At 41.5% G+C, this 24,014-nt stretch overlaps 3 protein-coding genes across 6 annotated transcripts in view; 2 read left to right on the top strand and 1 right to left on the bottom strand.

Annotated features, from left to right (window-relative positions):
- Positions 1–2,701: 2,701 nt before the first annotated feature.
- On the bottom strand, positions 2,702–5,495 carry TERF2IP (TERF2 interacting protein). The gene is made up of 3 exons (XM_030956280.1): positions 4,692–5,495; positions 4,510–4,586; positions 2,702–3,931 (listed from the first exon to the last, which is right to left on the bottom strand). Exons 1-3 carry the CDS (start codon positions 5,182–5,184, stop codon positions 3,491–3,493), a joined length of 1,011 nt encoding a protein of 336 aa, XP_030812140.1. The 5' UTR covers positions 5,185–5,495; the 3' UTR covers positions 2,702–3,490.
- On the top strand, positions 5,213–13,735 carry KARS1 (lysyl-tRNA synthetase 1). 2 transcript variants are annotated; one of them, XM_030956272.1, is made up of 14 exons: positions 5,213–5,310; positions 5,999–6,143; positions 6,351–6,516; positions 6,896–6,989; positions 7,255–7,441; positions 7,698–7,823; positions 8,564–8,683; positions 8,889–9,051; positions 9,146–9,319; positions 10,067–10,152; positions 10,943–11,028; positions 11,344–11,470; positions 13,146–13,289; positions 13,585–13,735. In XM_030956272.1, the coding sequence occupies exons 1-14, from the start codon at positions 5,243–5,245 to the stop codon at positions 13,660–13,662; spliced, it is 1,764 nt and encodes a 587-aa protein (XP_030812132.1). In that variant the 5' UTR covers positions 5,213–5,242; the 3' UTR covers positions 13,663–13,735. The 2 variants fall into 2 exon arrangements, with proteins under 2 accessions (XP_030812132.1, XP_030812131.1); XM_030956271.1 differs by lacking the exon at positions 5,213–5,310 and adding an exon at positions 5,331–5,508.
- A 5-nt stretch (positions 13,736–13,740) lies between these two features.
- ADAT1 (adenosine deaminase tRNA specific 1) overlaps positions 13,741–24,014 on the top strand; it is a 24,676-nt gene continuing 14,402 nt past the window's right edge. The window contains exons 1-7 of one of the 3 annotated variants that reach the window (XM_030956275.1): positions 13,741–13,922; positions 14,441–14,562; positions 15,329–15,397; positions 17,080–17,134; positions 17,901–18,028; positions 19,564–20,176; positions 22,646–22,791. In XM_030956275.1, coding sequence (XP_030812135.1) covers positions 15,349–15,397; positions 17,080–17,134; positions 17,901–18,028; positions 19,564–20,176; positions 22,646–22,791 — 991 coding nt within the window. In that variant the 5' untranslated portion in view covers positions 13,741–13,922; positions 14,441–14,562; positions 15,329–15,348. Of the gene's footprint in view, positions 14,169–14,368; positions 14,563–15,328; positions 15,398–17,079; positions 17,135–17,900; positions 18,029–19,563; positions 20,177–22,645; positions 22,792–24,014 lie in introns of all 3 variants that reach the window. The other 2 variants (XM_030956273.1, XM_030956274.1) reach the window with 2 other exon arrangements.

The following is a 24,014-nucleotide window of genomic DNA, read 5'->3' as shown; positions in this document are numbered from 1 at the left end:
AGTGAAAGGGGGGAGAGAAGAATCGCACAGTTCTTTTTTCTTCGCTCAGACATTGCACGTACTCCCCCGCATTCCTCCTCCAGGACTGTGTTGTCTGCGGACAGACAGACGGCAGGACAGAGAGCTCTCCTTTTGCTTTTGGTTAGTTTTAGCTGGCTGAGGCAAAGAAGAGTCCCTGGACTGTGGTTTTTTCTTTTCCTTTTCTTTGGACCTCTTGGAACCTGCTCTGGACTGAACACCCAGGGAAGCACCGGCAGCTCACACCTGTGGCCACCGGGCCAGGCCGGGCCTGGCCTGTGAGAATTCCAGCACCAGAAGGACTGATAAGAGACTGAGTGAGCTGGGCTGCAACCGGGGGGGGGTTTTCTCAATTGGTCATCTCTTTTAGAGCGGCAAGGGGTTTTATTGTTTTAATATTGTTAGGTTCTATTGTTTAATAAACAGCTTTTTTCCACTTTTCTTCAAGGAGGTATTTTCTCCCGGACTGGTTGTGGGGGGGAGGGGCCGACTGAATTTATCCTCCTACTAGAGCCCCTCTGGGGACTCTCTCTCTCTCTCTCCCAAAATTTTGCTCTAAACCAAGACACAAGGTATCCTCCTTTACACTGTGTTTATGCAAATCTAGGGCAGGCAAGCTGACATAGAGAAGTGTGAGTTGCACTGAACAACAGGAGCACAGAGCCACTGTTTTTCTTTATAGTCCCTTTAAAATAGACCTTAACATATTCAGCTAAAAGCAGCTAAAAGCCCATTCTTACTGAAGTTATAGTGAAGAGCTTCCTCCTGTAAGTGCTAAGCAGCTGGATTTTGAGCAAAAATAGATTATTTTTGGTACATCGCTACTTATCTTGACATTAACCAATGCCAGCTTGTGTGGCTTAAGTTTTATTATGAATACTTGTTTTCAGTGGATGCAATTCTGTGTACCATGTGTTTACCTGAATAAAAGCCTCCACAGTGTTTCCAGTCAGCAAAAAAATCGGGTAAAAGTAACATATTATGCATTTCCCTAATGTACTGTTTTGAAAATTACTTACACCTCTGCTTCCTAAGCTTAATCAGAGAAAATGCAGAATCGTTGATTCCAGTATGTCTTTATTGCAGTCCTTTAGGTATGTTTCCTCAACACAACAATTTATAAGATTTTCTTTTTTTCTGGAAACAGCAAAGTCTGCTGCCAGTCTTGTTACATGAAAATGTAAAGTTGTCTTGATTTGAGCAAAAATAACTTAAAATACTTCTTGGAGGAGGAAAAGAAAACTCAACAAAAATCCCCCAATATCTCAAGATGCTGATGGTGACATGTAAAACTATGACTAAGTCCTTTGGCATATGCAATAAAGACCACAGAAGTCTGTTCAGAAACAAACATTAAGTTTACATTGTACAAGTTTAAAAGAGTAAACTCTGTTTTTATACCAATGAAATACAAGATGGAGAAGCCTCCAGTCAAAAGGACATTTAAAAGCTGACTCTGTGGTATTCCTGTCTGATGCTCTTCAAACTAGTGCATACAATCAGTTTTTCATTGGTAACTCTAGTTATGAAAGCATAGAAATTAATTTATTTTGATGAATGCTGGCTAACTGTAAAAGGAAGCAAATAGGTAATACCCAATTCCAGATAACAGTTTGTAGACCCAGAATTTCTGGCTGTAGAATTCTCTTTAACTAAAAGTTCTTGTATGTGCATTGCCACTTTGCTAATGTTTCCAGATATACAAATATTGCTGCTCCAGGAAATAATAGAAAGAAACTTCTTTGAGCCACAAAAAGAACCTTCCTGACCTTCTGTGATAGTAGAGGAACCTGGTAGGAATATGGAAAACCAAACTGTCTCCAGCATGTTGAAAGGAGCATAACTGTGTTGTAGGTAAGACAAAGCACAGAAAACAGGGATTTTTATCATGGGAAAAGAGAGAAACAGAAGATGGTGCCATCTCTGGGTCCTCCAGGTTTTAACCTGGTGAAGGAGACCTAGACCTACATGCATGCACAAGCAAGAGCATCTGTGGACAAGCAGTGCCTTTCAGGAGTTCATAACAGAAGAAAGAGGGCAGCCTTGAGTAAACTGTGGTCTTTGTGTCTTAGTTCCTACATCTACTGAGTGCACAAGCACACACGGAAAGATTCTCAGTGTTAGACAATGTGTCCATAAGGCTCTGCAAAGGCAAAAACACTGTATGTGAACTCAGAAGTTTGCACTGCACCTTAGACTAATTGCTCCAATAAGACAAACTCATTCTTAAAATAAGTGCCACTTAGAGTAAATCTGACCATTTTATATTGCAGCTATTTAATTCATTCTACCTCTCACATTGAATTCTAGAGCAGTTTTGTTAAACAAGACCATTGCAACACTATGGTGCTGCTGACGTGTGTACGCAGTCCAAGCTGGAATGGGAGTTTTCAGCTACAAGAGGTGATAGGTCTCCTGTTCATGAACCTGGTCATCAGCAAAACTTGAATTTCAAACTAAGCTGGTAATGTACCTAATGTAAAAAAAAAAAAAAAAAAAAATTACTTCATTAGCTGTTGTCTTGCACTCTCTCATTAACTGTTTGTCTGGCTTCCACACACATCTCAAATAACTATTCAAAGTCTGAATAGCACAACTATGCCAAATAATTCTCACTTTTTCAGTCCAGTGAAACACTGTGTAGTGCTGTTTTAGCATTTATTTGGTTACATTGGTTAACTCCTTGAGTAATCAGTAGGTGTTGCAGTGGTTTCCTGAAACAGCAGTCTCATTATATTGTTTTTTATTTTCAATATAATTTTAATTTGGCTTAACATCAGCCATTTCACAATCCACCTTAATTTTCTGAGTGCCACAGTGTAATATGCTAAAAACTTAAAATGTTAACTCTTTAGAGAGGTTAAAAAAAAGACAAACCAAACTTCGCCTTTGCCAGCCCATTTTATTTCACCAAAAGAATGAATTCCAGATTTTTAGCAATATGCGAAAAACCCAAAATGTTAACTGTTTAGAGAGGTAAAAAAAAACCCCAAAACCAGACTTCGCCTTTGCCAGCCCATTTTATTTCACCAAAAGAGTGAATTCCAGATTTTTAGGACTCACTTCAAATAGTATTAAAAAAAGTAACCAGAGCACAATTTCAGGCTAAAAGTACTGAGTTTTTCAGATTATGACTTTATCCTAGTAATAGTGTTCTCTCTCAAATGCAGCTTAGGTGATAGATACATAACCTCTGGTAATTCCCCCTTAACTTTCATTTCCTACTTCAACTATTACTCATAGCCCTGAAATCTGGTGTATTTTTCGCAAGTAGAATATATGGCCTGGTAAAAGCATTCCTTTGATTAAAGCAGCTGCATCTTAGATCTGCAGAGATGCAAAACAGGCCTTTTAATACAAAAAAAAAATTAAAGCATTTCTGAAACTTCAGAACTGTGATCAAATTTTCCACTGTGTTTCTGAAATTACTATTACACTTATGCAACTGTTCTGGATCAGTAATGTTCTCTTGTTAACTCTCTCTAAACATTATCCGCTTTGCTACGTTTTCAGCTCCAAATTTGGCTATCAATTTATTTCTGACATGTTCATCATCCTTTTGCAATTCTAAATCATCCTCTCTGCTCCATACAGGGTACCCATCCAAGCGCTGCCCTGTCTGCAGAAAGTATGAAGTAGCTTCCACGTCACCGCTGTTTTTCAGAAAGGCCTGTGTAACAGTGAGCAGGTCCACAGCAAACTTCTCCATGAAGTGCTCCATAGTTTTTATTACCTGTCCCACCACACTGGAAGAAGAACAAGTGCTTTGTGGTCTTTCTTGCCTTTGTAACTGAATGTCAGGGAAAGCAGAGTCCTCTGGCCCAGTTTTCAGCTCAGATGCTGTTTCTCCTGGGGACCTTCTCATTCCATCTTGTGTGGAAAGTTCTGCAACATCTGAAGAGTCGCTTTCCGACTAACAGTAAGAGAAGTGGAATCACCAATTAGAGATGGTATTTTCTGGCAAATCTTTTACCACTGCAACCAGCCACCTTTTACTCTGACTCTACAGTGTATTAAAACCTCAGAAATTAGTAAGCATAGTAAAAGTTAGTGACTGAAGCAAAGCCATATGTGTTAATGAGGCTGCACATGATCACAGAAATCCATAAACCCTAAGAGAGAATTTTAACAAACTAAGCATAAAAGGCAAAAGTAAGTGTTGATGCAACGGCAGGAACGTTTTTTGCCTGAGGTGAAAGGATGACTTTCATTTGCTAATACAGTTTTTAATGTGACAACCCCCATCACATAAACCTCCTCATGCTAGCTTGCACAGGGAAGAAAAAATGCACCAGCCAGGCGCCATTTATCGCAAACCACATAGATGACAGCTCACAGTTCAGCCAGAGCAGAAGGGATATCGCGGTGCAAACTCAGTTCATGTGTTAATCATGAGTTTCTATTGCGCCATCTGTGACACCGGGGAAGGCCTGCCCCGAGCACTGCGCGCAGTGGAGGCTGCTGCTCCCCAGGCTGACCCCGGTCGCTCACCTCCGTGCTTTCGAACTCCCGATTAGCTGCCGCGAACAGACCCCTGATCTGCGTGGGATCCTCCGTCTGCGGGGGCTCTGCGGAAACACGCGGGGATCGTCTGCCAGGCCACAGCGACCCACGCCGGTCGCCACCATCACGCCCCCTCGCAACCCTGCCCCGCCGCTGTGGCCCTCGCTCACCCCAGAGCCGCGGCAGCAGGTGCCGCAGGTAGCGGTCACGCATGGCCTGCCAGCTGTGCCGCGTCAGGCCGCTCCGCTCCAGCTCTATCCACAGCGCACGGCCGCTCACCCGCACCATGCCCTGGCCGCGCACCGCCTGGAGCAGCGCCGCATCCTCCGCCTCCGTGAAGGCCAGGCGGCCGCGGGCTGTCAGCAGGAAGGGCTCCAGCGGCAGCCGCTGGTTGCGCTTCACGCACTCCGCCACGTACTCGGTTGAGACGGCCCCGTCGGGAGCCACCTCGCCGGGCTGCGCCAGGAGCACGGCCCCTGGCTCCTGCACCCGACACAGGCGCCCGCCGCCCGCCAGCACTAGGGGTGCCAGGCGCAGCTTGGCCAGGCCGGGCCGCAGGTAGAACCGCATAGGATGCCCGTCATCCCACAAGAACAGCGATCGGGATCGCGCCGCTCCGGCCTGACCGCCCGTCATGGCCGCCCCACCTCCGCCCGCCGCCATCACCGCCTGCGCAGGCGTGCAAGGGCGGAAGGGCGGAGGCGGCGGCAGCCGCGGGGCGATGATGGCGGCATCGGCGGCGGCGGGCGAGTGCAACGTGGAGGAGACTGAGTCGCACCTCAGCAAAAAGTGAGGGTGGGCGGGTGATCAGGTGGGGCCGGGCCGGGGAGGTGAAAGTGAAGTGTGTCCAGCTGATCCGGCGCGTTGTCTCCGTCAAGGCGCCCGTCGGAGCGCTATGCTGAGCTCCGGCGCTGCGCGGCTCCGCAGCTGGGTCTGGAGGGCCGCGCCCGCGCTCCGACGGCAGCAGGCGCTTCATGACCGAAGCAGGTCGGTGCTTTGTGTCTGGCTTGGCCCGCTTCTTTCCTTATGGAGTCGTGGAAGGTGGGGTCAGGAGCGCGACGGGAGCCTGAGGGCCATGGGGGGAATAGGCTAGACCGCGAAGGTGGCTTCGGGAACCCTACGTTACTTAGGGGGGAGTTTGCATTCTCTCACTCACACGCTGCGTAGGGCTGATAGGCTCTTATGGACAAAATGGAGTGCTTCAAGTCCTTGAGCACGTAGGCACGCGTCGTCAAGGTCTGTCTAAACTATGTTTAATTTCGCTTTCGCTTTCTGTGAGTGTTTGTATTGTAGGGGATGAACTGAAGGAGTTCAAAGTAGAAAATATTTTAACGTGTTTAAGAATTATTTTGACTATTGGAAAAAGTAAGAGAAGTGGTGGGTTTATTTGTACAGTTAAGTTTTGGCAAAATCCTGCCAATCATTTTTCTGTAGAAGTATTAGAGTACTTGCTGCATCCGGTTTTCTTCTTTTGTAGTGAGCTGAAGAGACGTTTAAAGGCTGAGAGAAAAATAGCTGAAAAAGAAGCAAAGCAGAAAGAGCAAAGTGAAAAGCATTCAAATAAGCCTTCCTTGACTTCTGAGGATAATGTTGGTACTGATGAGGAGAGCTTGGATCCAAACGTGAGCATCTGGTCGCCATGCTTATTAGATGTTCTGTGAATCGGTCTTACTGACTTGCATTTGATTTTTTTATTCATGGGTAATTAAAAGGTTAAAAGGGGAGAGATGTATATTCTTACATTAGGGCAGCTACATTTAAATTCACAGCCTGTAACATGTTTTCAGATTCTAATAAAATAATTTGATTTTGTGTGTTTCTGGTGACAGCAATACTACAAGATCCGTAGCCATGCAGTCCAACAGCTTAAGGGCTCCAGTGAAGATCCCTATCCCCACAAATTCCACGTTGACATATCTCTCTCGGATTTTATAGACAAGTACAGTCACCTGCAGCCAGGAGATCACCTGACAAACATTACCGTGAGAGTGGCAGGTAAAAGTTTACCTGGGATACAGAAAAATATAAAGTTTTAGTTGCCTTTATTGATGGGTTGGTCTTTTTTGAATTTTGCTGATCAGTCGTGAAGCCTTGTAGCAGTGTTAAACTATTCAGGACATACCCTTCAGACTGAGTGGATCTGTGCAACATCCCTTGCAACTATAAGATCAGGTTGTATGTAACATGGGTTCTGGGATCCAAAGTTTTTACAGTCTTATTTCCACTAGATTTCATTTTGAGACTTAACTGCTTCTCTTTCACAGTTAAATAGTTCAGAGCGGATGATTCTAAGTGATAGTACTGTGGCTTTTGCCCCTGTACCCTTTCTGGTAGGGACTCTTTTCCTGATGTCTAGCATACTTTTGATGTTTAGGTCGAATCCACGCAAAGCGTGCTGCTGGAGGGAAACTGATTTTCTATGATCTTCGTGGTGAAGGAGTCAAGCTGCAGGTCATGGCAAATTCCAGGTAAGTAGAGGTATTCCCAGCATTCACTTTAGCATTCTGGGGTCTAGATATATGTATTTTGAGATGAAATATTCTATTTCATCTGTGGTTTGGCTTAGGCAGCCAAGTAATGTTTTGCTTTAGATGTTGTGGTTGACTTCCAGTTAAAATAACTGACATATATATATATATTTTTTTTAATGGATTTTGTCTTGTGAGACACTTGGGGACAGTTTTGAGTATTGAATTTTAAATAAACGTGCTTACGTTTGTTTTGCAATTGCAGCCTCTACAAATCCGAGGAAGAATATTTCCGTGTTAACAGCAAGCTGCGTCGTGGGGACATTATTGGTGTAGAGGGGAATCCTGGGAAAACAAGGAAAGGGGAACTGAGTATTATTCCTTATGAAATCATTCTCTTGTCTCCATGCCTGCACATGTTGCCTCATCTTCATTTTGGCCTCAAAGATAAGGTATTTGTCATACCTGTCAGTCTTGTAAGCAATTTGACAGATCATGGAATGGTTTGGGTTGGAAGGGACCTTCGGGATCGTTTAGTTCAACGTCCCTGCCATGGGCAAGAATGCCACAGATGGGTCTGAATGGATGATGTTTGTTACTTGCTGATATTATCAGTCAACAAAGGAATATTAAGTTTTGTTTTGGTTTTTTTTTCCCTTTGGCATGACATTTTATCTAGCTCATTCTGAAGATATGTGTTCTTTTCAGGAAACCAGATATCGTCAGAGATACTTGGATTTAATTCTTAATGATTATGTGAGGCAGAAATTTATAACCCGTGCAAAGATCATCACTTACCTTCGTAGCTTTTTAGATGAGTTGGGCTTTCTTGAGGTAAGGCATCAGTGTTTTTTCTCTCTGCATACTGAATGTGTTTACAGTTTTTTAGCTTCAAGGATGTTTTATATTCAGGCTCATATACGAAGTACTTACAGAACTGACAATAATTGCCTCAGCATGGTGTATTTTATCAGTTTAATGTAATGGGAGCAATTCCTTTCCTCTCTTTGTAAAGTTAAGATTATTTATCAGTTGGTGAGGTTATGGCTTGGGAACCTTTTTTCAAGGTAATACTCCAAACTACTACTGTCCTTTCCATATTTCAGTAAATTAGGGTGAAAACAACATCGTTGAAATGTTGTTTTGCCTCTGGATATAGAAGCCAGTTCTGTGTCCTGTAGGCAGAATTGGATTGTGTTGACCCAGGTGCAGGAAATTGCACTTGGCCTTCTTGAGTTCAATTTTCTGCAGTGTAGAGAGAGGATTTTGTGTTAATGCCACAGCACTGTTCCTGGCTTTGATAACATGAAGCCAGCAGATTCACATTTGTAGTAAATATGAGTGACTCTTCAGAGCAACAGATGAATTTGTTATTACTGACTGGATGAAAAATTGCAGTTTTGTTCAGTGGACTTTAGTTTAGAATTGTTTTCATACACTGAAATGCCGAACTGTAAGTGAAATTTAGATTTTTCATCAAAACTAGCTGGTTTGGGTTTTTTGTTTGTTTGATCTATGCATTTCTGGTTTAGAACCAGATTTCATGAAAACGGGAATTTTTTTTGTTGTTACAGGTAGAAACTCCTATGATGAATGTAATTCCAGGCGGAGCTGTGGCAAAGCCATTTATCACATACCATAATGAACTGGATATGAATTTATATATGAGAATTGCTCCAGAACTTTACCATAAGGTAAAATGCAAGCCTCTCATGGCTAAGCCTATATTTTTCAAACTGTATTAAAAAAAGCAAGTGTAGCTAAAATGGAGATTATTTTTGAAGAAAGGTGGACTTGTCTCATGAATGAGTTTTGTAAGGTTGTTTTGCAGTTGCATGTGTTTGAGCTCTCTTAGGTTCTTTTGAGAAAATGTATATACCAGATTTTCATTTTGTTTAGATGTTGGTGGTTGGTGGTCTGGACAGAGTTTATGAAATTGGGCGTCAGTTCCGGAATGAAGGAATTGATTTGACTCATAACCCTGAGTTCACAACTTGTGAATTTTATATGGCTTATGCGGACTACCATGACTTAATGGAAATTACAGAGAAGTTGCTTTCAGGTGAAGTATGCAGTTTAAAAAAGAGTAAGAATCTCTGGAAGAATCAGTTATTATGTAGCATACTCCTTTTCTAAACCTCACATTCCTTTTGTAGGGATGGTGAAACATATTACTGGGACTTACAAGATCACTTACCATCCAGATGGTCAAGATGGACAGGCCTATGAGATAGATTTTACTCCTCCCTTCCGGCGAATTAGCATGGTGTATGATCTGGAAAAGGTCCTGGGAGTGAAGTTTCCATCAACTGAGTGTTTTGAAACTGAAGGTTAGATGCTGAGTATGAATGTCCTGTAATTCTTCGTTAACAGAAAGCAGGCAAAAGGTTGGCAGTTCTCAGGCTGCAGTCTGTTAGCTGCTTTTTTTGCAGTAGTACTAACACATGGGATGTCTTTCCTCTGGTTTTGTTGGTTTACATGAGTCCAGAAAGAAGTGTTCATTCTTTGCCATCTTTGGCAGGATCTGATTCTTTTGGCTCTTCCTTGTTGAATATATGTGAAAGGATATACTCAAGAAGCTTGATGTATGGAGTTCTTGATTTGTTGAAGAGATCCAGCTTTTTGCTTCTTATTTCTTATCTCATGTGCAGTTGAGTTTCCATGCCTGTAATTGTAGCTTGGGTGTATGATTATTTGTGACCTTCTTAAAAATGCAATTATGTGCTATTTTATTCCTGGAATCGAGAGACATAAGGAAACAAATTCATCTAATTTATAGTGATTGTTTTCCCCCACCGGTTCCCTCCTCTCTCCCCCCCAGCCCCCAAATAATAATGTCCAGCAGTTATGTGGTGTGTGCTTAACTGTTGTCAAATTTCTAAAGTATAAAATAACTACTATTTTACTGTAAACAATTAAAACCAAACACCATTTCTGTAGATTAACATTTAAGCTCATGTTTTCCATTATGTCTACCATTGGGATTTTACAAGTCACTCTAAGAAATGTTGAAGGATCTAGTAAGAACAAAAAATGATTGTTGGGATGGCTGTTCTAATTTTCGTCTGCAAATTCAGAAACTCGCAGGTTCTTTGATAACCTTTGTGTGGAGAGAAATGTTGAGTGTCCACCTCCCAGGACAACAGCCAGGCTTCTTGACAAAGTAAGTAAGGGCGCTATTTTTGTAATCCTATTGTCTTTGAGGATCTCTCTGTGTCAACAGAAGTCTCTTAGAAGAAAAGGTTTAGCTGCACCAGGAAAAGCATGCTGCAATGCACTTCAGCTGTTGTTATATTACAGTGAGAAAACTTGCAGTGTCAAAATCTTCTTTCATGTCGTCTACACCAAAGTGTAGTTTACTTATGTCTGCTTAACTTGAACATTAGGGGATTTTAGTTGGATAACTGGTTGTTTGTGTTTAAAACAGATTTGCTTTATTGTAGGTCAGTTCTATCTGTGAGATGTGTGCATCTGTATGTAGCTGACCAAAAGGGTAGGAGTACAATATCGTTCTATCAGCTGTATTTCTTTGTACCCAAATATTGTCTGATAGCTGTTCTTTTGATGCTTTTCCTCTTGGCCCTTGCTGTAGTGTGCAAATTGAATTATTATACAGTTTTTGCTGTGTCATTTTTCCTTACCTGACTAGGATGCACTTCTGTTGATGAAGACATTACCATAACCAGAAGTACTTCGGAAACTTTTCAGATTTTTGGTACCTTCTTCAGTAGCAAAAGAGAGGAAATTAGGGTGCTTGGTGAAGGCACTGCTAGGAACATGCATAATTGTACACTGCATAATTGTTTCACTTTTGTTTTCCCAGTTAGTTGGTGAATTCCTGGAAGTCACTTGTATCAACCCTTCATTGTTTTGTTTTTGTTTTCCCGGTTAGTTGGTGAATTCCTGGAAGTCACTTGTATCAACCCTACATTGTTTTGTTTTTGTTTTCCCAGTTAGTTGGTGAATTCCTGGAAGTCACTTGTATCAACCCTACATTCATCTGTGATCACCCACAGGTCATGAGTCCACTTGCCAAATGGTAAGAGTATGACACATGGTCAGTGTGTAGCTCAAATCTTCTACTTAATTAATTAAAAAAGAAAAAGTTGTATATGTGAAAACAGATTTTGATGTTGCATACTAGTTTAGGAATTCTAACACAAACCAAGATAGACATTGGTTCCTGAGCTGTGAAACCCATCATCCAGGGAAGAGGTGTGTCAATGCTTAGTACTTTGAAATTTTGACAGCTGTTAGTGCTAAGTGTGGGCAATGCCCATAAGTAATGTATGTGCTGTTTGCTTCTGTAAGTAAGATTATTTTGAGGTATGTCTGTTTTGTCTACTTCACATAGGCATCGCTCTCTTCCGGGACTAACAGAACGCTTTGAGCTCTTTGTAATGAAGAAGGAAGTGTGCAATGCATACACAGAACTTAATGATCCTTTCCGACAGCGTCAGCTTTTTGAGGATCAGGCCAAGGTATGGTGTCTTGCTGATAGTGAATGTAATACAGGCATGTAAGCAAAGAGTATTTCCTATGTCTGTCCCAAATCTGTCATTAGCACCTACTGCTGAAAAGAGTTGTTACTAGTTTGAGTAAGAGTTGTTACTACTTTGAGTGGGTGTTTGTCACTCAAGTAAAAGTCTGTCATTAAAATGCCGTTCCTTTTATAGGAATCTTGCTCTTTAAGGTAAACAAGGTGAAATACTGCTGTGGATAGTTTTTTTTTTTACTGCAACTTTGTTTTGGAATATCTTCCCTTTTATTCCACCTAAAGTACTGATCTGGAAATACACAAATGTGCAAAAAGTTCTGTGTTTTTCCCAGGTTGAAAGTTGTTTTTTTTTTCCCTAGTTAAGTATTTATGTAGTCATACAACATCATACTTCTAGGTTCTTAAATAAATTTTCATGTCCTGTAAGACTTTGAATGCTAAGAAATATCTTAATTTCCTGAGCAGAGTACTAATATATTAGGGTGACTCACGGGATAGAGGTGCACATTGGGAACTATTAGGCTTGCAGATTTATAATAGCAGATTTCTCTCTGTGAGCCTCCAAAAGGAGTGACTGAAATTCATTTTGTTACTAATCTGGTATACACATCCATGAATGCATGCTTGGCCACACATGACTGAGGTCAAATGATGTGGTCTGCAGAAACAGAGTTCCTGATCTTCATATTCTTTCTAATGGCTTCACAGTGCCTGAGAGGTTTAAACAATTGTCAAAGCCATGAAAATAGATTTATGTTAACTAATGAACTTGATAGTAAATTTCAAAATGTTCAGTCAGAATGAATAATATTACAAGTACCTTTAATTTTTGGTCTGTTATATTTTTGCTTGCTGCAGTTCCCTCATGATTATAGCCAGACTTTGCAGACATATGATTATATGTATTGAATGAAAATTAGCCTCAAAATTTAATGTAAAGGTGGAGACTGAGATGAAGGATGACAGTTTGCTGTAGGATTTTCATTTCAGGATTTCAAGGAGAAAAATTTGCTGTAACAGTCTTTGCAAAGTCTTCCTCGAACCTGTGAGCAGAAATGTTTGCTGTTTTGACACTTATTTTTGGTTTTTTTTCTCAATTTGAAATGGTTGGCTAATCTGTATTTTTATTACTATGACTTTTGTCACTTGAAGGCTGTCAGGTTCAGGTATATTAGTTATCTCAGCATAGGGTTTTTTAGTCTTCTACTTTAGAGGAAAAAAGCTGGGCCCTATTTGTGGAGCAGCTACTGATGATTCCACCAATTATGCTGCTTTGTGGTTTCTGCAAACCTGGAAAGGAGAGTTGCTACCAATGAAGAACCTCATAAGCCTTTGAAAGCAATTCATTCTGCTGCCATATGGCTCTGAAAGACGGCTTTTACTGATGTAAAGAGCCTGGGCCTTTGCCAAGATAGGAAACTTGTATGTCAGAAAGGAATGGAGTCTAGAACTAATTTGGGAGCACCTATACAAAGGACTTCCACAGTTCTCTGTGCTGAGATTTCTTCATCTGTTACTCATTTGCACAGCTCTATTGGGCTTTGGTTTCATTAGTTACATGGCTGCTACAAAGAGCAGTATTCCTTCTCTTCGGTAGGGGTTAGCAGGAATATCTAACTCTGTATAACTCACGTTTTACTATTAATTTCGTCATTTAGGCAAAAGCTGCAGGTGATGATGAAGCCATGTTTATTGATGAAAACTTCTGCACTGCACTGGAGTACGGTCTTCCTCCTACAGCTGGCTGGGGCATGGGAATTGATCGCTTGACCATGTTCCTTACAGATTCCAATAACATCAAGGTAAGCATAAGCAGTGGTAGTGCCTTTCTACTGCTGGCTTTGTCAGGAAAAAGGGAATGGGATTGGGCAAAGCTGGCCATCTCTTCGACGGAGCCAGTGCCTGACAGTGGAGCTGTGTGAGATCTTTTAAGCCGTGGAATCCCACCTGGGCAAAAAGCCCCTTGGGGCACTTGCTCAGCTATCTGAGGCCCGCGGCTGATCAGCGGAGCCCGCGCTAGGGCAGCTCTCGCGAGACCTCCGCACGGGATGTGGTGGTGCCGGTCGGCGCGGGCGCTGACTCTGTCGCTGTTCGCAGGAGGTGCTGCTCTTCCCTGCCATGAAACCGGAGGACAGCAAGAAGGAGGCACATCCCGGCGAGGGCACCTCTGTGTGAGGCCCGAGCGCGGCGAGGGCACCTCCGCTTGAGCTTCAGAGTGGCGCATACCTTCAATAAAGGCAGCTTTCTCTGCACCCGTCTTTGAGTCTTTCTGCGCTTGCGCAAGAGCCGCCGGGAGCGGCGGGTGCCCCGCGCGAGAAGCGGCTGCGCGTGCGCGGGCCCTGGGGCGCTCTGCGAGCGGCGCGGCTCCGGAGGCTCGGTTGTCGCCGCCCGTCCTGGCAAGGAGCAGGGGCGCAGGGGCGCCGGTGTCCTGGCGGGTAGGCAGGGGCCTGCAGGGATTGCAGCCGGGGTGGCGGGAGGTGCGCCCGAGCGCGGAGGCAGCGCCCTCGGAGCGTGGGCTGCCTCGGGTCTTTCGGCAAGGGGGAGGCCTCGGAAGGAGGCTGGTGGTGCCAGGCGCCTCAGGTGTGCTGCAGAGACCTCACCGGAGTGGCGGCGTGATGCGTGTGGTTGATTGCTGCATAGTACGAGCTTTGGGAACCCAGCAGACCCACCTGCTGTTGCACGTAAGGGTTCTAGCGTTGCTTTTTGTTTGTTGCGATTTGGAAGAACTTGTTTCCTATAGGTAGTCCTGACAGGGATGATGCAGTTAGGTCTTTGTTGTTGAAATGTGGCGCAGGAAAGTGTCATGCGGAACAAGGTTGATAGCGTTTGAAGACATGGGGGTTGTTATTCAAGTGTTGTGATGGAATCCAATTCTGTGTAGAGCCTGCACACTCGAATCAAGAGCCATGTGGTCAGCTGATGAAATCGCTGGGTTATGTTACCTGCATTACAGGACCAGACTTCCTAAGCAGGGGAAACCAGATCCAAACAGGGAATGGACTTCCCTGGCAGCTGTTGTCAAAGTGGAATCTGCAGTCCAAACAGAGGCTTTTGATAGTCCAGGAAACTTGCAGGGTAAGAATGAATTTTGGAGATAGGGGTGGGAGAGAAGGGAGGGGCAGAGAAAGTTCTTCATGCTTTCTTTATATTTCTTTTTTTTAAGATGCCTTTAAAAAAACATACATCCCTTCCTGTTCCATCGGTCTCCACCCAAATTCTTTACTCTGTGATTGTTGTGATGCACAACTTCTGTGTGGAAAGAGGTGGTTTTATGAAATGCTGTTCTTCCCAGACCATAAACAAGACAATGAAAGCCTTCATTTGGCTGTTCAGTATGTGGTGAAAGTCTAGGCAGGGCCTGAATTGCTAACACAAACTCTTGAAAAAACATGTTTAATTTGATAGAATACAAGAAAGGTTTGCTCTCCTGTAACAGGTTACTACATCCTGTGTTTGTGTTAGTTTGTCATCATCTTCTTTTCCCTTAGTGGCACTTCAGTGTTGTTAGGCAGATTGTATCCCATATTTCTTATTTTTTATGTGCCTAGGAATGCTATGGCAGTGTCTGCTGTGTGCTGTCTAGCATATCAAGCCTGTCTTAGCATTCCTCCTATGCAGTCCTAGACTTTTCCTAGCACTAATGCCTCTGTGTTCAGTTGTCGATCTGTTTGCTTTCTGTAAGCTTGCATGATCTGCCTCTCTGTACATTCCCTTCTACTCAGTGTTCTGTGTGTTGTCTTACTAGAGTGACTGTATGAGAGCAATGCTTCTGACAATAGTTGGAGGTGATAGTTTTTTCAGTTAATGTTGTTTTTTTCAGTTAATGTTGTTTCTCTTTCAGTAACTAAGGAAGTTGTTGCTATGGGAACTGGAACAAAATGTATTGGCCAAAACAAAATGCGAAAAACTGGTAAGTATGATATTAAATTCAAGAGCAGACTACCTATGCTACCTTCTTTCTTGCTGGTGTCATAGAATCAATGAAGATGTCCAAGGCGTACTGCTTAGACTTGTTCTGGATTGAAGCCAGAAGTATTAAGGCAACCTTCCTTCATCAATGAGAGAGCAGCTTAGGCAGCCACAATGGCTGCCAGGAAGGTTTGCTGCACTTGCTGCCTCAAAGGTGAATGAACTTTTTCTATTTGGAAATTTGTGGTTTAGGCCCTGAGTCTCTATACTCAAAGATTTCATAATGAAAAGCAAAACAAAACATAAGCCAAATAATAGTGCTTTGGTTACCTGTTGCAGTGTAATTTTGTTGGGGTCTGATGCAAGAGGTTACCACTGCTGGTACTAACCAGCAGGAAGGTGCTAATAGGGTTTTTCTTTCTGACTGCATATTACTGCTGGATAGTTTTAAGTGTTGTACAGTAAATGTATGTGATACATACACAGCTTCTCACAACTACCGTTTCTTACTGTGTATTGTAGGAGACTTTCCTTGCTCTCTGTGTCCATTTTTTAATTCATGCTGTATCTGTCTCCTCCGCTAGGACAGGGGAGAAGCTGTAGTAATGATGAATGCTGAAAAGTGGCTAAGGGTGCAAAGTGTTCATGCATGTGAAGGTACAGGGCTTTCTACCCTCTTTAGACTTCAGAGGAGGACTAGACTGAGATATGAGAAAGGGTTTTGCCTGTATCTGGCTTAAGCTACTTCATGTTCTCTATAGTGTCCTTCATTTTGAAATTAATTAGTGGAGCAAAAAAGATGAAACTAGATTTTGTATCTTAAACTTTTTGCATATTTCTTGTGATTTGGCCATCTCAGAAGAGTTTTGATATAGACATTTTTCTGACTGGTTTAGGAAAATTATGATCAAACTGTTGTATCATTTACAATCTAGATATTAAGGGTCTACATAGAAAATTGACTAGGAAAAAGTAACACTAGTTTGTTTTGCCATTGTTTCTCTTCAGTGATCTCAAATTTAGAAAATACTCTCCTCTTATGATTACATTTTAAACTTGGTGGTAGGTCATGTTAATGGTTATCTGTTAGATCACTTCTAAGCTTTTAAAGGTGTTAAGGAGGATTTCTGTCGCTTGGCCTTTTATGCCAGAAATAAAAGATGATCTACAGCTCCTGTTCCTTTACATGGCATAACAGGCAGATACTGTTCAGGAAAGCTGAAGATGAGATGTGCATACTTAGTAAGTATCAGAATTATTTGCAGGGAAAATAGTTTAAATTGTAGGACATAGTTCAAAAAGAATCTTCAGCCAAAAGCTTAACAAGCACTTGAAATTTTCTGGTGGAATGTGTTTTGAGAATATCAGGATTTACCCTTGAAAACAAAAGTCAGGAAGATTTTGAAGGATGGTGGTGTTTATTCAACTCAAATATCCGAAGTTAAAATTCGGTATTCAAAAAAGTCGCTGACTTGCTGCAGACTGAGTATTTTATCCTTCATTTGCGTAGGCTGTTGACCTCCTTTTGTCATGATTGCAAGTTTAAATATCTTGCAATACTCTAAAACCAATGGGAAACCTTCAGATACTAATAAATATGGAGAACTGTCCTATGTTGAATTCTATTTGTTTTGTCTTTTTTTTAGCAATGATTTAGTATTTGCATTTGGGTTTTTGGTTTAGGAGACATTCTGAATGACAGCCATGCTGAAATTGTGGCCAAGAGGAGCTTCCAGAGGTGAGGCATGAATGAAGTTTTACTCAATGCTGTAACAGTGCTGTTACTCAGTGCCGCCTGAGGTTGTTGTGATAAAAATTGTTTTGACCTATTGCTGAAGTAGCCAAAGTTTGTAGTTTCACATATGAGAATGTAGTGAAAGACTGCATTACTTCTGTGTGGGCAGCACACTTTTTCCTGTTGTCAGCAGGATTTTCGCCCAATTTTTATACTTCTAGATAGTGTTAAGGCCTTTTCACAGAAGCTTCTTCCTTGTTCTTCTGGAGCCTCTGTATGAAGAATTAGGATCTGATTTCATGTGACATCAATGCAGATCTGATGACTATTATTCAAGGACAGAGTTTTTGCTCTTTCCCACATGGCAGTCCTCTTGTTTACATGGGATAAACTGGTTCAGAGAACTGAGCCAGGGGAACAGTAATTCTGCAGAAATGAGTACATTTCACCAAACTGAGTCTCGTAGAATAAGATGAATTGCAGAGTTGATAAAAACAGACATAGTGGGAGGAGAGTACCTTATCTATACAGTTCGAGATGGTTAACGTTAACTCCACTGAACTCAATTCTTTGAGGTCTGTAATTAAAAGTTCCAATGATGAGTTTACATTTATTATGTTGGATGCCATCTCTCTGTAGAAGTGTAACTGATTGGCTCCTGATAGACTCCCATCAGGAAAGAACAGACTCTAGAGGGCATTTAAGGTTTGTTTTTTTCTCATGCATCAAAAAGGAAGTCAATGTCTCATGAAAACTTTCTGCCTAACAGGTATCTTCTCCATCAGTTGTGGCTTGCAGCTTCCCATCAGCAATGCATTTTTAGTCCAGGAACTGAAACTGGGAAATGGAAACTCAAACCAAATATTATCTTTATTTTCTTCTCCAGCCATACCCCATGTGAGTATGCTGGAGTGAGCCAAGTACATTGGTCTCTCTTGTAGAATCTTTTCTGCCCTATGTCTTTCTTTTGTCTCTCTTTGCTCTGGATTGAGAGTGAGGCAGTAATTCATGTTTACTGATACATGCCCCAAGATGTATTTGACTCCACAGATAGATTTGGCATTTTATCTCACTGGATGCGATTCAGGAGAACTCAGTAAGTCTGATGTACTGTTCATTATATAGTGGAATGTTTCACTTTAAACAGTAGCTATTATTTTTCTTTCCAGAAAATAATATACTTGTCAGAGGTCCTGCCATATTGCCTAGTTGCTTTGCTTCAAGCATTATCTCCTTGGATTAAAATTTTAATAAAAGCTACTGGCATTTACCGCCATCCCTAAAAACAACCAAACAAAAGATACCCCACACCCAGTCAACAACCACCCCCAACCCCATGAAGCAAACAAAGAAAAAAAAACTCAAACGAACACCAAAAAAACCCCAAACCAACAAGCAAAGAAAAAGCCCAAAACCAAGCAAAAAGAAAAACAAGGGAGAAGAGCCAACACTGACTCATACAAAACCCCCCAACAAACCAAAACCACGCTCCTGAAAAACAGGAAAAAATGCCCCATTCATGAATCATCACTAGCTCCCCAACACAAAACTTCTTTGGGAATGTAATGAAACTTCTGTCATGGAAAACATTCTTTGTGTGTTTAAAAAAAACAGCACCACAAAGATGAAGATCTGTTGACAGAACGAAGGAATGCAGCCTCATGGTCTACCAACATACCAGGCATCTTGATGTTACCATGCTCTCTCACTGGTGTGTTCCTCAACTGCTAGTCTGTTACAGAGCAAAGGACTCTCAAAAATATGCCTCATCAGTACTTTGGAGTGAATTAGTTGCTCATACTTTTTCATGATCTTGAGTGCATTGCTAGAATATGCAATATTGTTTTTCTTCATTAGTGCATTTGAGAACAGAAATTACATCTCCAAATTTATTAGTGAGAATAATTTCATTGCCTTTTTTTCCTCACATTGTGAGAAATTTCTCACATAAATCAGCAGGCCTGTCAGGTTTGCTTAGCTTTGAACTGAGTTTCAGAATTTTGGTTCTGAGCTTGTTTCAGTGATACAGATCAAAGTTTTCACCCTTACTTGACGGATTATTCTTTCATTAATCTTTCGAGGTTCATATTGCTTGGTTAGATCAGGCTGGTTTTCCTGTGAGTCTTCAGCACTTCTTGTAATCTGTCAAATGCCTTTGTTACCTTTTACTTTATAGGTTGTAAATTTTGCTTTCTTCGTTATCTCTTACATAGAAAGCAGAACTTGAAATGAAGCATATATTGGCTCAAATTTCAGTGGGATTTGATTCAGCTTGGCACAGGACAATGTTGTTTCAAAAATGTGTTCTCATAGTTAAGTTTTCTGGAGTGCAGATCTGTGAAAGCTACTAGTAGTTGTAGTATTAGTGATATGATGTGTTCCCATCACAAGATGGGTTTTTGGCCACTTTCATGCTATTTCTTTTGTTCCAGGTGGAGATGCTTCTATTTTTCCAATCAGTGAACCAGAGAACCAGCTTCCTAAGCCAGTGACTGAAGGTCATGCAGCTGGACAATCAGCAGAATGTAGAAATGACCATAATCACTTATGTCCAGAAGATAAAAGAAAATCAGAGAAGATGGCAAGGAATTGTATAATCAAGAGAATGAAAACTGATGATGGTGGTTGTTTTTCCACTGAAGACCTGGCTGTTCATCATGAATCTGTGAAACGAGAAGACAACACAAATCAGAAGAGCTGTGAATGTTCTGCAGAGAAGCAGAGAGCTAATAAGGAGAGTGGCTTAGTGAGACCAAAGGTAGTAGATGTTCATAGAACTGGAGCAAAATGTGTACCTGGAGAGCTGAATGATGCCCGAATACCTGGGCTGGGGTACCACTGTGTGGGATTATTACGAGTGAAGCCAGGTCGAGGAGACAGAACGTGCTCTATGTCCTGCAGTGATAAACTGGCTCGCTGGAATGTGTTAGGGTGTCAAGGAGCTCTTCTGATGCATTTTCTGCAGTATCCAGTGTATCTGTCAGCAGTTATAGTGGGAAAGTGTCCATATAGCCAAGAAGCTATGCGGAGAGCAGTTATTGAAAGGTAAGTGCTCTCCTCAGATGGTGCATATGGAGACAGGTAGCTTTGGAAGGCAACGTGTGTCATACAAATATTAGAACTTCAGCAAGCTTTCGATAATGTGTCCTGTAAAATCCTGATAGAGGATCTGGTAAAGTGTGAACTGGATGAGCAGATGTGGATTGAAAACCATCTGAATGACTGGGCCCAGAAGGTAGCGATCATTAGGCTAAGTGTAGTTAAAGGTGTAAGTAGCCACGTACCCCAGAGATCAATACTAGGTCCAAACTTACTAAGTATCTTCATTAATCAGTCATCTGGATGATGGTGCAGGCTGTGTGCCCAGACAGTTTGCTGAAGACTCAAGACTGAGGAGTGGCTGATCAACCAGGGCATTGTGCTGCCATCCACAGCAACCTCAGCAGGCTGGAGAAAAGTGGGAACTTCATGAAGTTCAGCAAGGGGAAGTAAAAACCTGCACCTGGGAAAGAAACAGTCCCATGCACCAATATATGCTGGGGGCTGCCCGGTTGGAAAGCAGCTTCACAGAAAAGGACTAGGGGTTCCTGCTAGACGTGAAGTTGAAAATGAGCCAGTAGTGTGCTCATTAGCAACAAAGAAGGCTAATGGTGTCTCGGGCCACTTTAGGCAGAGTATCGCAGTGGGTCCAGGGAGATGATCCTTCCCCTTCAGATGTGGTGAGACCACATTTGAAGGGCTGTGTCTAGTTCTGGGCCTCTCAGTACAAGAGGGATGTGGACATACTGGAGAGGGGCCAGCAGAGGGCCTCGAAGATGCATAATGGATTTTTAGCATCTCTCATATGAGAAAAGCTGGGACTACTCAGCCTGGAGAAGAGAAGGCTTGTGGGCATCCTATCACTTCGTATACGTACGTGAAGGGAGGTGGCAGGGAAAATGGACCCAGTCTGTTTGCAGTGGTGTTGGTGATAGGACAAAGGTAATGGGCACAAACTGAAGCGTGGGAAGTTCCCTTGGAATGTCAGGAAGCACTTGTTTACTTTGAGGGTGATGGAGCAGTGGCAGAGGTTGCCCTGAGAAGTTGTGGAGTCTCCTGTCTTTGAGTTACTCAGAAATTATCTGGACACTGTCCTGAGCAGTTGTCTGTAGGTTGCCCATCTGGAGAATGGTGGTTGGACTAGATGACGTACAAGAAGTCCCCTCCCACCTCAGCTGTTCTCTGGTTTACTACAGTGCTTCAGGACACATAGTATGTGACAGATTGTACTGGTCAGCTGGAAGAAGACAGTTGTGTTACACTGGAGAGGCAAAGCATATATGCGTTTTCATGGTTGTAAAAATTTGTCTGCTTCTTTAATCTCAGTTACATCCAAGACCTGATCTTTTTCTTGCTGTGAGTAGTGGAGCTCTCATAACATAACTGTCACCTCAGGGAAATCTGTATGAGAGATGAACTGAACTGCTGCAAAATGAGGGAGGTTATCTGTTGTACACTGGCCTTCTTTCTGCTCAGATTCTTCAGTTGATGAAAACTATCCCAGCAACAAGGATAGGAAGTGAATATTTTTCTTACTTGGGAGGCTAAATCAGTAGAGTAGAGCAGTAGAGAATGGTAAATGGATTTGGGCAAAGTGAAGGGAAAGAAGAGCAAGGAAAAAAACAGGGAGCTGAACCATTCTTTTTAAGTGGTAGTTACTAGACCAGTTAATATGAAAGGTTTGGCTTTGTTTAGTAACTCCTTTTCTCTATACCCCTTCATCCTTCTAGAATGATGATGAAAGTGGTCATAAGTCTGTTAATGGATAAACTCTAGTGACATATCCAGTGGAGCTTTCTGAATAATCCTTTCCTCATTCTGTGACACGTAACAAGAATTTGCCTAGCCTTGTTAGTCCTAGTGCAGTCAGGCACTTTTTCAGACTATTGAGTCTGACAGTATGAATCTCAGTCATAATTCCTGCTCTGTGTAAATATTGTAGTGATTAAACACATGCTGTTTTTTCCTTTTATGATCCTAATGTCATTCAGTATGAAACCATAATTTAAGGTAACAAAGATGAGATTATACATGGAACTCTAGGTGTACTTTGTGTGTTTTTAGGCATTGATTATAAACCTTTAGCCTCATAAAATAACTCCCGATGTAATGCAGTTGACTATGTAAATACCTTATGATTTTTATTTTTCTTTGTGATTGCAGAAGTATATTGCAGGTTTTGTCCTGCATTTGTCTTAATTGATTATAATAGCTTTTAAATAGACCTTTTTAAAAGTCAATTTATATTTTTTTTAGGGTGGACAAGGTCCTAATAAACTAATGTGACTTTAGGGTTTTATTTAATAAATATTTTTCTGAAGGGAAAAATGCCTCCAAAACTCATTGTCTCACCTATATAACTCATGTTCGATTCAGTTTTAACGTAAAAGAAATGTATTTTAGATAATGAAGGGAAATGGTGCAAAATGGTCTTGTTTGGGAAGAGCCTACTGAAAATTTCTGTGTTTCCTGTAGGTGTCAGCACATCTCATCTTTACCGGATGGTTTTCTCACTCAGGAGATTAAGCTGCTGCAATCAGATCTTCAGTTTGAACATAGCCGACAGGCAATTCAGGAAGTTCAAAGTAACAGCAAAACAAAACTTGTTCCTTGTGGTGCAGGTGAGTTAATTTGGGCTAGTTGCGTAACTGTGTGCAAAAGTCCAAATAGAAATGAGATGAGTCTGGTTGTTTGGAATGGAACATCATTCCTTGCAAGTATGCTAGTGGCAAAATACAAAAAGCAAGAAATTATTTTCAGGTCATGACTTAATTGTTAATAATATTTGTCTCAGCCTCTAGTTTCCAGTAGGAAGTTTTCAGGCTGAATAAACACTTGGTTGATGTGATTAAGAGTTTATAATTAAACACAGACAGAAAATAACCAGGGGAAACAAAAATTGAGTACAAGAAGAAAACAAAAGACTTCTTGTTTCAGTTAGTTTTGCGTTCTCTTTGGTAATGAACAAAAGACTTGCCATGCTGAGCTATGTTTGTAATTGCTCCAAAAATCTGTGAATGAAGAAAGAATACAGAGTAGTGTAGTGTAAAAGTTGTATTGATAGATATTTTAGGCATGGCAATTTCTTGCCGTGGTGATGAATGAATGCTTAAATCTCAATGTGATTTTGCAACATGGTGTCATTTGGGAAAAAGAAAAGGAACTGCCACTCTATGTGCATGGCTAAGCAGTTTCTTTAACTTGGACATGCCTGCCTTCTGCTTCTGATCACACTTTCTGTCTGAATCAGAACTGGAAGTTTTCTATTACAATACAGCTAATGATAAAATAGAATGAAGACAAAGGGTTCCTTAATGAAATTCACATTCATTAAATTGGAGTTATTTACAAGTGCCAGGAAGGAAAATACTTTCATTTTGTGAGATAGAAAACAAATTTCATCATTGAAAAGTAGTGCCAGTTGAGTTACCAAAAAAGGCCTGAAAGCAGCTGTGACTAAATTCAGTGTATGTCTTTCTTGCTGTACACTTCTCAGGTCATTCTGTTCCAGAAAGATGAATGATGCCTTAGCACACTTTTTTATGCCAGGTGGTTTCTTTTCTTGAAGGAGTAAAAATCAGAATAAGCTCTAAATTTAGGACTGTTACACAGAGTATTGAAAGATGGTTGATAGGAACATTTCAGCTGTTAATTTAGGTAAGTATCTTTTCTGTTTAGTGCTTTGAAGTTTGAGATAATGATGACAAAGTGAAAGAATGGAAAATGTTTGAATTTTTAAGTAACTTTGTAGCTGCTTGTCAGAAGCTGATATCCTCTAACCAAGTGATTTTTAGATATTTCACATGTGGAGGATTTAATACCAGTCACATGTATCTAATGTTAT

Source organism: Camarhynchus parvulus, chromosome 11 (assembly GCF_901933205.1).
Source record: "Camarhynchus parvulus chromosome 11, STF_HiC, whole genome shotgun sequence".
Taxonomy (NCBI): Eukaryota; Metazoa; Chordata; class Aves; order Passeriformes; family Thraupidae; genus Camarhynchus; species Camarhynchus parvulus.
The sequence above is the reverse complement of the archived record's forward strand: the minus strand, read 5'-3'. Positions and strand labels throughout refer to the sequence as shown.